The sequence below is a fragment of the Pituophis catenifer genome, unplaced genomic scaffold, assembly GCF_029215685.1.
Source record: "Pituophis catenifer annectens isolate HBS135680 unplaced genomic scaffold, rPitCat1.0.hap2 SCAF_4, whole genome shotgun sequence".
In the NCBI taxonomy this organism is placed as follows: Eukaryota; Metazoa; Chordata; class Lepidosauria; order Squamata; family Colubridae; genus Pituophis; species Pituophis catenifer.
In genome coordinates this window covers 112,411,254-112,431,074 of record NW_027256884.1, presented here as the reverse complement: position 1 = coordinate 112,431,074, position 19,821 = coordinate 112,411,254, and the positions used below count along the sequence as shown (strand labels likewise).

The 19,821-nt window shown below is 35.2% G+C and overlaps 1 protein-coding gene across 1 annotated transcript in view; it reads left to right on the top strand.

The window, feature by feature from the left end:
* The window catches only part of ATM (ATM serine/threonine kinase), a 64,371-nt gene that overhangs the window by 19,984 nt on the left and 24,566 nt on the right, over positions 1 to 19,821 (top strand). Inside the window, exons 17-37 of the mRNA XM_070942862.1 lie at positions 280 to 479; positions 2,000 to 2,082; positions 2,161 to 2,316; positions 3,104 to 3,179; positions 3,302 to 3,432; positions 3,720 to 3,840; positions 4,686 to 4,868; positions 5,665 to 5,825; positions 6,129 to 6,375; positions 7,404 to 7,522; positions 8,341 to 8,467; positions 9,088 to 9,287; positions 9,832 to 10,006; positions 10,995 to 11,159; positions 11,425 to 11,557; positions 12,844 to 12,933; positions 15,575 to 15,746; positions 15,856 to 15,997; positions 17,016 to 17,192; positions 18,131 to 18,305; positions 19,462 to 19,543. Coding sequence (XP_070798963.1) covers positions 280 to 479; positions 2,000 to 2,082; positions 2,161 to 2,316; positions 3,104 to 3,179; positions 3,302 to 3,432; positions 3,720 to 3,840; positions 4,686 to 4,868; positions 5,665 to 5,825; positions 6,129 to 6,375; positions 7,404 to 7,522; positions 8,341 to 8,467; positions 9,088 to 9,287; positions 9,832 to 10,006; positions 10,995 to 11,159; positions 11,425 to 11,557; positions 12,844 to 12,933; positions 15,575 to 15,746; positions 15,856 to 15,997; positions 17,016 to 17,192; positions 18,131 to 18,305; positions 19,462 to 19,543 — 3,115 coding nt within the window. The remainder of the gene's footprint in view (positions 1 to 279; positions 480 to 1,999; positions 2,083 to 2,160; positions 2,317 to 3,103; positions 3,180 to 3,301; positions 3,433 to 3,719; positions 3,841 to 4,685; positions 4,869 to 5,664; positions 5,826 to 6,128; positions 6,376 to 7,403; positions 7,523 to 8,340; positions 8,468 to 9,087; positions 9,288 to 9,831; positions 10,007 to 10,994; positions 11,160 to 11,424; positions 11,558 to 12,843; positions 12,934 to 15,574; positions 15,747 to 15,855; positions 15,998 to 17,015; positions 17,193 to 18,130; positions 18,306 to 19,461; positions 19,544 to 19,821) is intronic.

Below are 19,821 nucleotides of genomic sequence, written 5' to 3'. Positions count from 1 at the left end.
ATACTAATTAGCTGGCTGTTTTAAACTTCTACAGGCTGATCATTCCCATTATATTTCTCCCATGCCAATGTTATGTTAGTACATTTTTTGTAGCATTGTTCTATTTTTACTTTATTTTATTCTATATGTGACAGCCAATGTGCTGATTGGTGGAAGGTAAGCAGAAAGGAATATGCATTCTGATTAAATGCAGTTGCTTATGGCTTCCTGACAGATAATTAATTGTAAGTTTTGAGAGCTGTCTTTTCATAGCTTCTATATGATCATAATATTGCACAGGTGCCACAAGTCCATTATCAGAAGAACATCTATCTAAACAGGATTTGCTTCTTCTTGATGTTTTGAAGTTCTTGTGTATAGCTTCCACAGCAACCACAATACAAACAGTTCCCTTTAGATGTTCCGAAATTTGGAGGAAACTCTTAGTGCTAATAAATGGAAATCCATTTGATTTTATTAAACCTCTACATTTACATGTGGTGAGTATAATATTATTCTGTTTAACCTTCTGTTTTTAATGCTGTTGGAGTTTTACTTATTAACTTATTTTATTTCTATACCAGCCTTTCTTTCAGAGAAATTCAGAGTGACAAAAAACCCACACAATAACACAGTCTTAAATAAAACCATCACAATTAAATTGTGGTGGGACACCCTTGTAATAGCTGGGACTACCTTGTAAATATCTGGGTTATTAGCTGTTTAGGATTTTATAGACTAATTTCAGCAGCTTATATTAGGCCTAGTGGCTCATAGGTGATAATAGCAGCAATTTCAGGACCTGTTTCTCTTGAAAATCAAACAGCTCTGTTCCATTCTAGATGCAGCTTCCAGACTTGGTTCAGAGGTACCAGTGTAGAGTGCATTGTAGTTATCTAGTCAAGAAGTTATTGGGATATGGATCATTGTGCAGGTTATAGCTGTACACTGCAAAATTGAACATACAGATCTGCTGTAGATCTGCTTTAAAAAAAACACATGTTGACAACCGAAGGATTCTTTTGGTATATTATCAATCATATTTTTGTATCAATCATACATTTTTGAATAACATACTATTATATAAGTATATATGTATAAGTAGATTTTAAGAAGAGATTGGATAACCATTTGTCTGAAATGGTATAGGGCAGTGATGGCTAACCTTTTTGCCATTGCATGCCGGGTGCATGGTGGGGGGCGGTGGTCACGCGTGCGTGTGCCCACACCCATAATTCTATGTGCCCCACATATGTGCGCGCGACCACCCCCATGCTCTCCACTCTCATAGCATGCAGTGGCCTGGTAGGCCCGTTTTTGTCTCTCCCCAGGCTCCAGAGCCTTTCTAGGAGTCTGGGAGGGCGAAAACAGCTTTTCTCACCCCCGCCAGAGGCTGAAAACGGTGGGACCATAAGTCAGCAAACGGGCTGTTTTTAGCCTCCGGGTGAGCGGGGGAGGCAATTTTCACCCTCCCCAGGTTCCTAAAAAGGCTCTGGAGCTGTAGAGAGCAAGAAACAGGCCTTCCAGTCCCACCAGAAGTTGCCAAACCAACCGTTTCCAGAGAGGACCTCCTGGCGGGTGGGAAAGGCGTTTTTCACCCTCCCCAGACTCCTAGAAAGGCTCTGGAGCCTGGGGAGAGAGAAAACTGGGCCTTCCCCACCACCCCCCGAGGCCTCCAGAGGCCAAAAACAGTCTGTTTTCCTACTTCTGGTGGGCCCAGAAGGCCCAAAAATTAGCTGGCCAGCGCATACATGCGCGTCAGAGCTGAGCTTCCGTGCCCACTGACATGGTGGCATGCGTGCCATAGGTTCGCCATAATGGGTATAGGGTTTCCTGCTTGAGCAAGGGGTTGGACTAGAAGACCTTCAAGGTCCCTTCCAACTCTGTTGTTCTGTTATAAAAGAATTATATCTTCAATATATATTTGCTCATGTGCTAAATATAAATGCAGTATACAATTGTCCATAAACATTGGATTATTCTTTTCTGATATTATATCTTTAATTGTGGTTTCTACTAGTATTTAGTCTTGTTGAAGGAACTTCCCAGAGGAGAAAATCCCTTGCCTGAAGATTATGTTGTCTCATTACTCAAAGTTCTACCGTAAGAAAATAATCTTACTTAATAAAATTAATTTGCTATATATATTTTGAGATACAAATATTTAGTTATTTCTTATAGAGATATATGTTCCTTTTATCGTCGGGATCAAGATGTTTGCGCAGCAATATTACATAATCTTCTTCCATTGATTAATATTTTGGGAACCTTCAGTAGAAATTCTGAAGATCTAAGAGAAGCCCGGTGTCAAGTCTTAACTGTTGTTGGAGGATTTTGGTAGGTTAAGTGCAAATTCAACTCCAAATTATTTGCTATCAGGGAAGGATTGAAGGGAAGATCTTCCTGAAGGCTCATTAAACATAAACATAAACATTTCATAAACATTTCACAATTCAACAATGTTAGATAAGTTTCTCTTGGTCTACAACTCTCTTTTATAGGGGAAAATGTTAGAGAAGGTGGTAAATTGACAATTACAGAGCATGAAGCATTTTTAATAGTGAAGTAAGTGCAGAACTAATTATTTTTATTGTCGGGGGTATTCTTTCATTTGTTTAAGAAAATTAATCATAAATATGCTTAAGTATAAGCATATTGATTTCAATAAAATTTAGTCCTAAATGTATGCATTCAATCCTCAGTATTTAAAGACAGTGAGATCAATTCAATTAAATGTTTCTTAATAGTATGAGTCTTAAGTTGAATTTTTACAAGAAATTTCCATTAATTTTACTGGCAGTTGTTCTGAAACAGCTGGGATTTGCAACTTAAGTGTATTCATTCAGTCAGTTTTATACATAATTCAATCTATAATATTGCAATGGTGACAATAGATATCTTTCAATAAAATTTAAGAAATAGTCATTGAACAAATGGTCCTTAGCAATGCCAATGTACAGTTTATTTAACACTTCTAAAATTTAAAAACTAACAAAAATCCTTTGAAATATCTAATAAAAACTTATACATATATTTCAAAAATCCTAAAAACAAATTTGACTTTAAGTTTTGACTTTTTAAAAGAATGGGTTATATTTTATTATTAAAATGCTTTCTATTTCAGGCATTTAGCAAATAAAGGAGAATGTTCAGTTCCTGTAAGAATTGCTTTAGTGAATTGTATGACAACCTTCCTTCATGTAAGTAAAACTCCAGAAGCATTTACGAGCTATTATTACTGCTCTTAATACTATTACTTATTTAGGTTTCTAAATCTATAAAAATATAATGAGGATATTTCCTTTTTTCCATTTTTCCCCAGGCTGATCCCTGTTTAGAATGGGCTGTGCTTACAATTAAAAGTGAAAATCTACCTGTGAAAGATGCTTTTCCTCAATTCCTTGCAGATAACAACTTTCAAGTTTGTACAATTGCAGCTAAGTCAGCAATCAGGTATACATGTACACTGTTTTAGAGCTGTAGTTTATCTCTAGTTTATTAAAATCAACAAGATTAACATTACTTATATTGCTAATTTATTAAAATTACTTAATAGTTCATCTTTCAGAAATATATGACATGAAAATAAATAACTTATTTAATAAAGTTTTACTTTGTTAAAATTATTTCAGAGGTAAAAAAACCCATGAGAACAAAATGGAAACAAATCTATTTTATTTTAGAAAAGAAAGAATATACACTTTAATTCTAAATTGTCTTTCTCTCTGCTTGATCATAAGTTTGTTCCAAGATGTGAAACTGAGGGATACTACTGGTTTAGTGAAAGGTCTTCCTTTGAAGTTCCAACAAAGTGCTTTTGAGAATTTGTACATCAAAGTTCAAGAAGGAGCAAAAACATTGGTAATAATTATTACTAAGCATGCATGAAGATTTCAAGTGTGAGCATTTCCTTCACTTCTTGATCCAAGAGTGTCTATTTGAAAAGAGTTTGTGAAAACTGTATCCATGGCTCTTCAGTCTACTTTTCCATCTGGCATTTCTTTGTTGGTTTTCTCTGCTTGTTCTGTGGTTTTTATGCCAATGTTCCCTGTCTAATCTCCCCCTTCTCTTTCTTCTTACTGCCCTTCGGTTCTCATTTCTTCCTGTGTTTTTTCTGTCAGCTTACCACCTTTCTTCTCCCTTCTATATCCCGACTCTTACCCCACTTTTTCCACCTATACGTCTTTACCCACAGAAGTACAAGTTTTTGTTCCCCTCAAATACTTTCCCACTAGCCCCAATCCTCTTCCCAATCTACTTTCCAACTTGTTGTTGCCCTACTCATCCTCAATGGTATTTTCCACTATTTGTGTTATCCTAGCCTTCCCATGAGACCTCCTGGCTTGTCATCCTTTTTTTCTTCAGAAAATGACACTTTTAAGGCATTGGCAGATAATTCAGATTTAAAGGACAGAGAACTAAATGCTTGGTAACGAGAGAAGGAGATGCATGGGAATAAAAGACACTTGATATGACACTACACAGGACACTTGTGCCATGTCAGACTTTACAACACATAAACATTTTAAAAATACCTTGAATATTTTAGACTGATTATTTTAGGTTTATCAAAATTTGATCCATCCTGGTATTATCTCTTTGATCATTTGTTACACCTGTGTTGGAATGCTATTTTAATAAAAAAAATCATAATAAAATCTATTATGTGTGTAACAAAAAAAATTCTTTCCTTTGTGCTTTATCAGTTGAAGGCAGATGATACAGGGAATCAAGAAAGCCATCCTGATGAAGAGCATAACAGAAAAACAGTCCTACTCATGTTAATAACTATGATTTTGTACAGCAGTCCTGTGTGTGAGAAACAAGCATTGTTTGCTATTTTCCAGTGTATTAAACAGAATGGATTAGATCCTCAGCTCGTGAGGAAGGTAATTACTGAATTAAAGAGGATAAGTTCAGGTGCCTGCAGTAACTATTCTTATACAGATTCTAAATAAATGAAAGTAGGGATTGTACTTTTTATAAGGAGGAATATAAGCATAAATTATATTTTTCCAAGCCAGGATACTCAGGGATTACATGGCCTTAATTGGCTTGATAAAGCAAAATGAAAACAACCCCCACCCCGTCCACTATTATCTTTTTTTTTTTTTCTGTTCATGATTCCAGTAAGGAATCTAAACATACCGGTAAATAGCTGCTTACAGTGGCTACATAATCAGAAATATGGCATGATCTGTACCAGATTAACATAACTTTTTCCAGAATCTGTACATGCTAGCAGTTGCTGTCATGGGGAAGAAGGCAATGCAGAAGTTCGAGGGCCTCACAAAAATAGGAACATTTTATACTAGCTGAATTTTGATTGATGAGTTGTTTGAAGGTGGGCAGATTCTGCTTCTGTCTTTACAGTAACAATTATCATTGTCACTGAGGGAGGGGTTACTTTTTTGCAGCCAAAGAATTCGTGTATACATGTGTGTGAGCATGTGTGCGTGCACATATATAAATATGCAGTAAATGCACATATGGATGGAAGGATACATAGATAGATAGGTAGATAGTCCTGAGAACAGAGTTATTGAATACTTATCCATAATGGGAATAGAAATACATTGAGAGACATCAGTGACAAATCACAAGGAATATGTTCCTTATTTTATTGCTGTGATATAATGGCATTATATTTGACTATTGACAGACTTATTTATTTTTCAAACACAGGTTTTAGAAAATATTTCTGGCTCTTTTGGCTATAAAAATACAGAAGATTTAATGACCACCCATTTAGATTATCTGGTATTTGAGTGGTTAAACTGTAATTACAGTTTGTCCGATTTTCCACATGTTTTGCTAAATTGCTCTACTTTGGAAGAGTTTTACAGGTATGCTTCTAAATCATATTTTCTCTTTGTAGATTGATTGCTGCAGCTTTATTAATTAATTCATTGTATTCTGAAATAAGCTTAAATTTTACTTTTATTTTAATGCAAGGAAAATGTATTATTTAATTTTGAAAGTGATGTAATGCATTTAAAACAAGGTTAAGCATCCTTTTCCAAGAATGGAAAAGACAGTTGGTCCTTGTTTAATTTGAATTGGCTGCGGATTTAATTGTTGCATATCAACAGGGCTTTTATTTTTCAAATGTAATTTCATCATAATTCAAGGAGATATTTTAATTGCAGGTCCTGTTATAAAATTTTGATTCCACAACTAATAATTAGAGATCAGTTTGAAGAGATAAAATCTATTGCCAGCCAAATTGAAACAGAAGAGCGTCACCTTCTGGCACAGTGCTTCCCCAAAATCCTTGTCAATATTCTTCCTTATTTTGCCTTCCAAAACCATGAAGATAGTGAATTCACACAAAAGAGAAATACAGCTTCTAGAGTCTATGACATGTTGACAGATGAAAATTACTTAGGAAAGCAGGTATCTTTAAAAAATAAAGTTTGATTTTGATAACCTGTAGTCTTAAATGCAAAGAATTTGAATGCTACAAGATCCTAAGTTAAAAAAAACACATCAATTTCTAAATATTACTTCAATTCCTGGGTAGAAATAAACAATTTCCACATCAGAAAAATCACTAAAATTCATAGCATTCATGTTTAAAGTTATTTTGTTAATATATTTAATTTTACTCTCATTTTTTAAGCTAAGCATAACCCTTGCTATTAGTGTCGTGTCATCAGCAGCTTGGGCTTATTTTTCAGTTTACTTTTTTCATTCCTAAAATTAGTATCAATTTAAAATAAAACTGGATTTTATCCTGTTGATTTCTCCCCAGTCTAAGCAGCTAGAAATATGGCTTTCCAGTCCATTTCTATTTTAAAACAAATTTATAGCAAACCTCCTATCTATAGATAAACACAATTTCCAGAAAACATCTACTTGAAAGACTCTCATTATCCTTGGTAATTGCTGTGACAGAAAATGTCAAGAACTGTACTGCCTGGTTTCTTAAGCTTTTATTGAAGTTTCAATTTGCTTTTTATTTAGCTAGTGATAGGCAGTACTTCGTTAAGTCCTAGAATTCTGTTTTCATATATTGCTCTGCTATTTAATGCAGGCTCCATTTTGATATTTCCCAGTGCTTGAATAATGAAGAATAACAAGTAGAAAGAGAATGTATTTCTATTGGAATTGGGTTGTGCTGTCCCCCTGTTTTTCCTTTTTAAGATGTATTTTGAGTGGAGTAATTCCTTAATCTTGACACTTCTTTTTCCACTTTGTTTCAGGGATTTTTTATTATTATTAGTTTTTGCCTCAGGCAAAATGTTTTTTCAAAGAACATCTTTTTTCTGCTTGGTGGGAAAACATTATAGCAAACAAAGAGCAAACTAAATAATTTGCATATTTTATTAAATATAAAACCAGAAGATTGATAAGTGAGATAGCATCCACATTAATTATCTTTCATCTTTTAAGGCTATTAAACCTGTATTTTGTTTCTACAGCTGATACAAAGTTTATTTCAAAGCAGCTTACCAGAAATTGTGGTAGAGGTGTTGATGACCCTACATGAGCCAATCAATGTCAAACCAGAAGAGAATTCTGACTTAATAAAGTTTACAGGGTACAGTTTTTTTTTCTCTGTTAATGTGTTGTATACTATAATTTTAAGTGAAGTTTTCCTTATTTGTAAAGTGATTGTCAGGAGGATTGCATATGGGTAAGTCCTCTTTTAACAACCATTTGTTCAGCAATTGTTTGAAGTTATCACAATGATGAACGAAGGCTACTTACACCAAGTCCTTATATACACTGCAGATCATGCAATCCAAGGACATTTGACAGGTCTCCTGCATTTAGTACAGTGTGCTTCAACTTCTCCCACCCACCTATCTATCCCTTATCTCTGCCCTTTTGGCTGCCCTGTGATCCATGGTTAACTTGCCTGAGTGTTTCAATCATTTTTTTTTCTGCCATTCAATTGTGTTCAATTCTCGGAGACTGCCTGGACAAGTCCCTGCAGTTTTGGGGGCATGGATTTTCAGAAGTGATTTGTCATTGCCTCCTTCTTAGGGCTGAGAGAGAATAATTGCCCAAAGGTCATCTAGCTGGCTTTGTGCCTAATTAATGATAATGAGATACCACATTATTTCCCGGTTTCTAGCCTGATACCTTAACTACTACACCAAACTGACTCTTTCATGTATCATAAATCCATATAATTATTTGAAAATAATGAACTACAGGTCCTGATTAGGGGAACGATAGCAAAGGAAATCCTATTTGTAAATTTAAAATGTGTGCTGAAGTTATTCTAATGTAGATTTAATCTGTTTTCTCCTATGAAGTATACCATTCTCATTGAATTCTATTTAGTGTCATTTAGACTATATCCTTTTCTTCAAACATTTTAAATATTTGTGATCTTTTCTATTCTTTTAGGGACCTGGATCCTGCTCCAAATCCTCCTTATTTTCCATCATTTATCATCCAAGCTACACTGGATTGCATTAATAGATCTTATAAAACTACATCTAATGGTATTATAGCAATCCTTTCTAAGAACCCTGTAAGTAATTGATGCTCAGTTTTGTGTTATGGTCACAGTATTTCTGTATAGTAGTTTTGGCATTTTAAATTAATGTGACTATATACATTATATTTTTTTAATACTAGACATCCCTCTCAGCATAGAACTTGCTATAAATGTGCAACATAGGCAGAAAAAAATATTTCTACAAAATCAGGTTATGTTGTTATGTAACCTTTTAAATCTAATAAGTCATCACACTATTAATAAAATAATAAAACAGCAATGACTTGTTTTTCTTTCAAAGTTCCTGCATTCATGGTCTTGCATATAATCATTAAACTGAGCATTAAGCAAATTAAAATTAAAGATAAGAAATTCTAGTACATTATTTGTATGTTGCTTGTTTGGACAAGCAGAATTAATACTGCTTTGGTTTGGTTTGATATACAAATTAAGTCAATAGGGATAATTATTTAATTGCATAAGCAATAGCTCAGATATGTCAGACTTGTGATTTCAATAATTCTAAAAAGATAAGAGATGCTGGAAGCATATTCATATGAACAGTGATCTAATAAGGCATGTTTATTTAAGAATAAATACTTGAAGTAAGTTGTATTGAAATATTGATCATGTCATATTTTCTTTTTGTGTAGGAGTCATTCCACAAAATTTTATTTGCTGTATGGAAGCAGGTGTCTGGAACAAAAAACAATTATAAAAAACATAGAATGCTTATGATATATCATTTTTTTGTAAATCTGCTGTTGAAAGAAATAAAGGGTGGCTTAGGTGGCGCATGGGCTTTTGTACTGCGGGATGTGATTTATTCTATGATTCACCACATCAGCAACAGGTAAGACCATTCTATGTTATTCTGTCTCTACATAGATTCTGTTCAGTTCTAGTTCATTCATTTGTTCTTATCCTGGTTAGTCCTCTAGTGCAGAGCTTTTTAATCTGTCTCACATTTGATTTGGAGAGCATGTTAAACAAGGTTTTCATATTATGTTTCAGCTTATAGTAGCTATTCTCCTTGTCAAAATTAATTTTCCCAATTCTTGACATGAACCAGGAATTACAACTTAAAGAAACACTAGTTGTTAAATAATCTAATGTGGTTTGTTTGTTGTTGTTGCTGTTGACCCAATTAGCAATTGATTAAAGCCTGTTTATACATAGAAATATAAAGGAAGATAATGTTGTATGATCCCAAATCTTTGCTTCAATGTTTAGCCCGTAGTGGATTCTATTCCATTATTTTTATTTGAAAATGTATAGCTCAGATCTTTGCCTTTTGTAAAAATACTTCTATATTTTGTCCTTATTATGGCCTATTCTATAATTGAAGCAAAATCATTTATGTCTGTTATTAACTATTTTTCCTGTATCCCTCTTAGGCCAAATCCTCTGACAGGAGTATCCCTCCGGAGCTTCTTGCTCTGTTGTGACCTTCTCAATCGTGTTTGTCACACAGCAGTACAGTATTGTGGGGATGCCCTAGCAAGTCACCTCCATGTTGTCGTGGGTACACTAATACCAGTTGTTGGAGAACAACCTGAAACTGAAGAAGAGGTATGTTTCTAGAGGAACTACTTGCTAGGGATTTCCTTAATCGAATTTTTGGAAAGCAACATTATTTAACTTTTCATCTAAAAAGTGTGATTGTTTTAAGTTTATAGCTTACCTTTTGAATGATACAGAAGTATGCTTGATCATCTTTTTTCCTTTGAAAATAAAATCCATGTGTGTCATCAGAATTATAAAATTGAATCATGATTTATGAAACAAATAGGGTCAGAGACTAATTAAAGAATAATCTGAATTGCATTGCAGTTATGAATGTTGGAATCATATTTGGTAATTTTACGTTTTATAATTTTTGGAGGGCTACAAATTTGTGTTTGCCTTAATTATTATCAAAAATTATGCTAGCATCTCCTCTCCTACCTGGAGTTTTATTTATCTGCACTCAAATGTTTGTTTGGATAAAATAAAGGGAGAGCCCCCACATGAGTTGCCAAACTGTGAATCATATTGCATTGTTGAGAAACTGCAGCTGTAACTTTTGTTTCTGAACAGACAGTGGGGATCTTTGGATATTCTTTTTTTTTTTTTTTTTTTTGCACAATAATATGAGGAACAAGCTTTGTCTTTATAAAATCTAATTTTTTGCTATGTAGTATCAACTGAAATATGAAATTGAAGTAAAAATACAAAAAAGTATCTGTGTAGTTCCAGAACTCTTAGTAGAAATGATATTTTTATTCAGAAATAAGTATTTAATAATGTTTATTCCAGAAAACTATTCAGAATTGAAGCCTAAAAAGTTCAGTCCTAAGAATGTCCTTGCTTAGCCTGGGTTCCTGGGTGATGAGAGAAAAAGACACAAAAATCTGTCTGTCTCCTTATCTATTATTTACATAAAGCTTAGTTTTGGTAGAAATAAAATATGGACTGCTAATATAGCTGTGGTTGAATTGTGTGTTAATTCTGTTTTAAAAAATGAAAAAGTGGTTGCTACAATTATTGTAATTTTGTTGTATTGCTACTTTATTTTTAGGTCTTGGGTTTATTGAAGTATCTAGTGATAGATAATCAGAACCATGAATATTTGTACCAAGCAATCAAATTATTAGATCCATTTCCTGATCATCCCCATTTTAAAGAACTGCGGGCCACTCAACAGAAAATTAAATACAGCACTGGAAAATTTTCTCTTTTGGAGGTAATATCTTCAGATTTTAAAAAATGGAATCCAAGGCAATGTTCCATATTGCTAATGGAATCTCTTCATCCTATTTGAACTAATATATTTTTATTGTTTGGTTATTTATGTCAAAGCTCTTAAATTATGAAGTTATTTCAGTTGCATTATGTATTAAAAATTAGATTTGTGTCTCAGATTTTGGGGAGTGTTATCCTTTGCAATAGTTCTTTATAGAAGATTAAATCTATGAATTGTATCTTCATTGTCAAATTTATGTTTGCAGGAAATTAACCATTTCTTATCGATAAATATATCTGATTCACTGTTTTTAACAAGACTTGAAGGTTTAAATGATCTGCACAAACAACTAGAAGATCATAAAGAACAAATAATGGAATTTATGAAAAAAATTCAGGGTATGGATTTTCTAATTCTGATTTATCTTTACATTTTGATCCTTTAATTCTTTTTTATTTTCAGAGATCTAAGAAGTAATTCAAACATTTACACTGTTTCTTATGTAGGTGTTACACATTCCTAACTGATTATTAGCATAGCTAACATTGGAAAATAATATCGGTAGCTCCTAATGCATTTGTGGAAAAGAATCTTTCTCTTTCCTCCTTCCTTCCTTCCTTCCTTCTTATAATGGGTGCATTTCTTTAATCCAGGGGTCCCCAACCTGTCAGCCGCAGTGGACTGAGGGGTTTGCAAGTGGGCTGTGGAAATGGCTGGCATGCGCATCCTCACTTGCTCGAGCAGTAGGCGAGGGCATGCACGTGCTCCATTTGCGTAAGCAGCAGGCACGTCTGCACATGACTTATGCAAATGAAGCTGTGTGCATGCATGCTTGTCAGCTGCTTGCATAAACCATCCCCTCCGCCATCAGTCTGCAAAGCCAGAAACGTTGGGGAACTCTGCTTTAATTCACCCAATTTCTGTTTTATCAGTAAAGGATTTGTTCTTATAAAGCAAGTCTGCTTAGGTGATACTGGTAGTCCTCAACTTAATTGGTCACTTAATAACTGTACGAATTTACAGTGGGTTTTTTTAAAAAAACACCTTATGTCCTCTCAAAGTTATGATTGCCATGTAATCACATGTCATGTAATCACTTTTTGGATACCTGGGTTGCAGCATCCAATGGTCACGTGATAATGATTTGCTATGGTTTTTGCTGTTTTGCAGCAGAAAAGGGGGAAAAACGCCAATATGAACTACTGGTAGAGAAAGAAAGAAATTTGTATGCTTTGCTTTTTAATGTAAACTGACTTAATTTATACTTCTAGTCAATGCAAGACATTGAATGTAGGTTACTGAGGTGGAGGGGGCTTCTCTAAATGTTTCATCAATCTACTATCATATATGAATGCTGACAAATGCTTTTTAATAGAATGTTATTGAAGCAAAATAGACTATATCCACCTTTTTAAGATAAAATCAATCATCTCTAGTAAAGTCTATGTTTTCAAAATGAGTAAGGAATGGGTTGTTACCTGCCTTTTAAAGGATGTTGAAGAAAATGCCGGGACCAACATTCCCTGAGCACATTTTTAACAGGTTTCCCAATAAATGTACTGTCATTTTTCATTTGCTTCTGTGCTCTTTAGAAAACAGAAAACAAAGCTCTTGAGTATATAATATATAATTGATACCTATGATATTACAGATGCTTCTAATATACATTTCTTTTAAATGTTAGAAAATCCAGGGGACTGCATTATAGTAAAGCTGATGGCATATCTATTGCAACTTGCAAAAACAACTGTACATTCTACTGATGCTATCTTGGGTAAGTCATAACTTGTTTAAATGTTTAACAGCTTGCTTTATGTAATTTCATTGCTTGTTATAGCATTACATAATTAAAGAAATCTGAAAAAAAGCAGTTGCAAAGCAGTACATGTTTAATACTGTTTAGTTGTATTGATATTGTATCTTTGTATTTCTTTAAAGTTACTTAATTTGCGGAAGTATTAAACTTTGGGAATTAATTATCTCCTCAAATTGGGAAATAATGGTTTTTCCAACTTGCAAAAAAAGTAAGCTGCAAAAGCTTGGAGGAGCTTACTGTATATCAATCAATCAGAATAGAGCTGGAAAGTACCTTGGAGGTCTTCTAGTCCAACCCCCTGCTCAAGCAGGAGATTTTATACCATTTCAGTGACTGTACAGTCCCTTCTTAAAAACTTCCTGTGATAAAGCACCCACAATTTCTGAGGGCAAGCTGTTCCACTGTTTAATTGTCCTCACTGTTATACGTTCTTGGATTTTTAAAAATTGGTGTACAAAGGTTGTTGTCTATTGATAAGCAAAGCAGGGGTGTCTCGTTTACATCCTTAATTCTGCCTACTGTAATTTCTCTGCCTATTGCACCAGACACCAGATATCAATGGCCTGTACAGTTCAATTTGAAAGTAATGTAAAATATGATTCAAATTAGCTACTGAAAAAGTAAATGATGACACTGTGAAAGGAAAATGAGTAGTATAGGTTTGCATACGATTACATATGCTGACCATTAATATCCATGTCTATATTTGTCAAAAGCACTGCATCCATATAGTTTGCCTACCATCTATAGAATGCTAAGTAATATTTCCAAAATGAAGGATATTAAATGACTGTACTGGATCAAGACTCCAGATGGTCCACATTTACCAACTGCAGTTGGGACCAGCAACATGGTCATTAAGTGAAATGGTTACTAAGTGAAACCACAGCACTGCTTATGGATTTACTTCAGCTTTTCTTTGTTTTACAGACCTGTGAAGGTGGTAGATATGAGGATTGTTCACAGTTACTTTTTCATGATAATCGTAACTCTGAACAGTTGCTAAACAAGGACTATCTGTATAGAATATACATATACTGCAATGCATATAGAGGATACATCTTCAACTTCCTAATCAGGAAACTGTTGTCAAAAATATATATATACTAAATTCTGAAAATTACATCTTCTGCTTCTCTTTTTTTCTTGTTCTACATTCTACATTCAATTAGTTCAAGTTCATTCAATACTTGCTAAGAATATAGCTGTTGCCAAATCCCCAGATTTTCTGTTATTATGTTTCTTAATTCACTGAACAGGAAACTAATTAATAAAGTACTGTATTTTCCGGCGTATAAGACGACTTTTTAACACATGAAAATCTTCTCAAAAGTCGGGGGTCGTCTTATACGCCAGGTGTCATTCTCCTGTAACCAGGCAGACCATCCTGACGAGCCTTAAATGGCTCTGGCGATCCAAGCTCTGACGATCCCAGCTTTGCCTGCTAATCAGGCAACGCAGCTGGGATCTCCAGAGCCATCGATCCAAGCTCTGATGATCCCAGCTGAGTTGCCTGCTAATCAGGCAACTCAGCTGGGATCGCCAGAGCCCTGTAAAAGGAAAAAAGTTTTCCCCCTCCAGCTTGCTTACCTTAGCTGCTAATCGCAATGCTTGCCTTGCTTCGCTTGCCTGAATCCATTCCATCAGCAAGCCACTCCCTGCCTGCAATCAAGCAGGCAGGAGTTGTGGACTTCAACTCCCAGAATTCCTCAGCCAGCAAAACAAAGCTGGCTGAGGAATTCTGGGAGTTGAAGTCTACAAGTCTTAAAGTTGCCAAGGTTGGAGACTCCTGTTCTATTGGGTAAGTTTTTTTCCCCTTTGGGATCTTTAAAAAAATAGTTAATTGGGGTTTTTTTTAGTTGTTCTTTTTTAGACCTAGCCATTTAAAGTTTAGGAAGTTTTAAATTTAGTTTTCATATAAAAATAAAAATAAAATAATATTTTGCAGCTTTCTGAGATTTAGTGTGTTTCTGTAGTGTTTCACTCTAACTACACAAATACACAAAATCTCACAAAGCTGTATGTGGAATTTTGTGTGTGTAAAGTGTGAAAGTTGTTTTTGGGGGCTTTTTGTGGCTGTGTGAGGTTTCTGCTTGTTGCAGGGGCCATTTTGGGTCTAGCACAGTTGCTTTTACATTGTGGGTGAGCCAGTTGTGTTGTGTTGTGTGTATGTAAAGTGTGAAGTTGTTTTTTGGGGGCTTTTTGTGGCTGTGTGAGGTTCCTGCTTGTTGCAGGGGCCATTTTGGGTCTAGCACAGCTGCTTTTCCATTGTGGGTGAGCCAGTTGATGTTTTTTAATTTTTATTTGGTGTGCGTTGGAAGAGGGGTAGTCTTATACGGTGAGTATAGCCCAAACCCTATATTTTAACAGGAAAAGTCGGAGGTTGTCTTATACGCCCAGTCGTCTTATATGCCGGAAAATACGGTATATATAAAAAGAAAATGCACTTATATTACTATATGATACATGCATATATTCTAAGCACTATGCAGCTTCTTCCCTCAGGTTCTACAGAAAGTTGTCCTCCTTGCATATTGACTTCTCTTTGGCTTCAAGTATGCAAAGGCCACCTTAATAATGTTAATGTTTATATTTGCAGAGGCTGTTGGAAGTTGTTTGGGAGAAATCGGTCCTATAAATTTTTCTACCATAGCATTGCAGCCCAGTAAAAATGGACCTAGTTCCAATACATGTGATCTGTTTGAAGACAGAAAACTTCAATGGGTGTTTGTAATATTAACTCTCATAAATAATTCTTTAATAGATCAATGGTAAGTGTATAGTGAATATTCAACACAATATGAATGTATTGTTGGTTTGGGGGTATTTTTGTATGAGGGTAGTAGTTGAATTGTAAAAAAAGGCTTTCATTACTTTCAGTATTGAAGTTCGATCAGCTGCTGCTGTTTGTGTGAAAAACATTTTAGCCACCAAAACAGGACATACATTTTCGGAAATGTACAAAACCCAAACAGATGCAATGCTGAAATACTTGCATCCTTTCAGAACATCTAAGAAAAAGGTACTGTATTTTACGCCATATAAAATTAAATGAAGAATCCTAAATTTTCTTCCTCAGTTAGAGAGAACCTAGATTATGGGGCTAATTTTACTCATTTTCAACACAGGTCTCTAAATATCCAATTGCAAACTTCTCTATTGGGAAAGCAGGATCTGTGTGCGGCAATTTTTCAGTTGGCTCCAATCTTTCCCATATTTTCTAATTAGGGTAGGAAGGTAGGAATCAGCTCTTCCTCTGAAACTTGAAAACTGTCTGCTCCATATACAAACTTTAGGACACAGCAGTCATTCTGTCCTCCAGTAAGAATAAGCTGTGACTCCTTCAGCAAACCAGATGGCCAGTTGTATCCAACATCCAGAATAGGATTCACTGTGTTTTTCTCAAGGCCCAGTGTTTATAAGGTAGATTCTTGACTCCAGGCTATTTTTGCCTTCTTGTTGCTCCTTTTTCAACTCTCTTCCAAGCAGTAATAAGAGAAAGAAAGTTAAGCAGCTGCTAGTTGCCTTGTGTTCTTGCTAGCAATCATACATTGGATGAAGATGGAGAGGAGAAATATATGGGCAATGAATGAAGAGTATTTTAGAATCATAGGATTGAAAAGGGGCCCTCAAATCCAACTCCAGAGCAGTATTCCAAATTAAAGCATTCTTGACACTTGGTTTACAACTTCTATTTGAGCATGTTTCAATTTTGAAATCTGAGAAAAAAATTATGGACACTAGTAAAAAGTATTTTCTGTACAGGGAAAGCTATTTATAAAATGGCTATCAAGGTAGACAATTGGAATCTCAAGTTATAATTGTTGATCCTACAAAGGAAATAGAACATCCATTTGGAAAAGTAAATTTCAGAAATTGCTCAAATGCAAACACATACAGTAAAGAATGTTTTATGCAACATTTTGTATTCTCACACTGGTAGCATATGTAATATTGTGGCAACGGGAGAAATAATTAAAGGGACATTAACTAAATTTAATTTTTTCTCCCATTTGTTTCTAAATAATAATGATACTTAGCTCTTGGAGGTGCCTGGAAAGGGAAGAGAGACTCCTCCAGAAAATCTCGATCGTACAACCTTGTGGATTCCTCACAGTGAAAGTCATGAAATTTGGATTAAGACCTTGACTTGTGCATTATTGGATAGTGGAATGATAACAAGTGAAATCCTCCTGTTGCTGAAGCCTTTGTGTCAGGTAAATTAGATTGGCAGGACTACATGCTATGATAAATGTTTTGTTTGCATTATTTTTAAGAGTTATCTTGATAGAGGTAGGATATAAACACTTGAATTAAAGAAATTAGAATAGTTCTTTCTATACTGCTTTTTCAGTTATCATATGTCAGCCTTGCAGAGTAAACCAAATAGGAATCACAACCAGATGAGCTAATACTAATTTATTGTAAAGCTACATTGCCAGTCGCGGTGGCTCAATGGTTAATAGGGACGCGGTAGCTCAGTGGCTAAGAGGCTGAGCTTGTCGATCGAAAGGTCAGCAGTTCAGCGGTTCGAATCCCTAGTGCCGCATAACAGGGTGAGCTCTTGTTACTTTTCCCAGCTTCTGCCAACCTAGCAATTCGAAAGCACACAAAAAATACAAGTAGAAAAATAGGGACCACCTTTAGTGGGAACGTAACAGCGTTCCGTGCGCCTTTGACATTTAGTCATGCCGGCCACATGACCATGGAGACGTCTTCAGACAGCGCTGGCTCTTCGGCTTTGAAACGGAGATGAGCACCACCCCCTAGAGTCGGGAATGACTAGCACATATGTGCGAGGGGAACCTTTACCTTTACATTGCCAAAATCTTGCAAATCTGAAAATACAATCCTCCCCCCACCCCCCAGTCTCTTTTACAATCCAAGGAACTAGGAAAGATGTCTTCCATACTTCTTGCCCTGCCCTCTATTCTGGTGTGGGTTATGCTGTCTCTTACGTGACCATTCGCTTGGCTGAGTCTCTTTGACCAGTCTCCCAAGTTCTTTCCCACATACCATTATACCAATGTTTCATTTCATTTTAATAAGGAAATACACATTTCTTAGATACTATAATTTTCAAAAATGAAAATGACCAAGAGCCAATATGAGGAAATAATTTAATGTTCAAAACCTTATTTTGCATTTCTTGTAGGTTCATGCTGATTTCTGTCAAACTGTCCTTCCTTATTTAATTCATGATATCTTACTACATGACTCAAATGAATCTGGACACAGTCTTCTATCTTCACAAATTCAAACGTTTTTCATGACCTGTTGCAAATATTCGTCACCCAGTAGATCATCTACACCTGCAAATTTAGATTCAGGTATGAGACTGAGGCTTCTCTTGTGATAGAAACTGAGATAAACTGTGAAATGTTTTGCTTCTGTGGTGCAGCAGTGGTTATGCCAGCCAAGAAATAGCTCCTGCCAACCTAGCAGTTCGAAAGCAAGCACATGCAAGTAGATAAATAGGTACCGCTTCAGTGGGAAAGTAACAGCGTTCTGTGCCCCCTTGGCATATAGTCATGCTGGTCACATGACCACAGAAGTGTCTGTCGACAACGCTGGCTCCCTTGGCTAGGAAACATGAGCACCACCCCCTAGAGTCAGACATTTTTGGGCAGGGGAAACCTTTACCTTTAAACAACCTAAAAGTGGCAGGCACACACAACTCTAGCAGGAGATTATACCAGAGGGTAGGAATTGTTAACATATTCATATACATTGTTAATGATCTCATTATTGGTAGTTGTAATGCCTGTTCTATTAATACTTGAAGTTTAGACAGAGTTCTTTAGAACTTACTCCAAATTGGGCTGCCCTTGAAAACTGTCCGGAAACTACAACATTTCCAGTATTCTGCATTCCTAGATTCACCCACATTATGCTATTATGTGAACTATGGGATGAGGTTGTTTATGTGACTGCTTCTCCCCAAAGACATTGGCCTATCCCTCAAGATTGGATAGGGTAGTCATGTTCCAGATCCCCTTCCTTAAATTGTGCTATCTTAAGAGGCCTAAGAAACATGCAACAGAACCCTCTCCAAAGCCCTGTGGAACACCCTTCCCTTGAGATCTTGCAGGCCACTATCCATTAATGTTCCAAAAAACACTTAAGATCTGATTTTCCCCACAAGCACTGGCATAGGAATAGGGAAGTGTGTGTTGTGGGCTGCATCAGAAAGTTTAGCTATGGTGCCAGGTATTGGGGGGGGGGGTATTGTTTTTGTCTTATTGATTAGATCTCTCCATCCAGAAAGTTAGGTTTAAGATGGGCAGCCATATCACTTTTTAAAATAAATACATTTAATAAAATGAATAAAAGAAATTCAAAAGCGTTTTGAAATTTAAAAGTAACATTCCTTAGGAAAAAAGTTTTCAGATTCTGTATATTATAATGTGGGAGTTATTTTTAAATTTATGTAAATCTATCATTCATTAATGAGTTGAATTACTGTGACGATGTTCTTTAATATAGATTCAGAAACTCTAGCTCATTTGGATAAAATATCTCGAAGAACAATGCTTGCTGTGGTTGACTACTTAAGACGTCAAAAAAAGTAGGTTGAATTCTTTTGTTGCCTGTATTTTAATCTTATTCTTTTATTCAGAAAAATAAGACGGGTTTTTAAAATAAAAATAGAAAGTATATGGTAATTGTTAAATCTACAAATTGAAAATTCTATCTGAATTTCTTCTATAGATTACATTAATCAATTTATTTTTTATTCCGGCATTATTTTAATTTAAAGTAATAAGTATTATAAGTATGGCAAATCATGACAAAAATAATGTAACTCAAATATGTGCCTCCTTCATTTGGGAAGAGTGTAGTAAA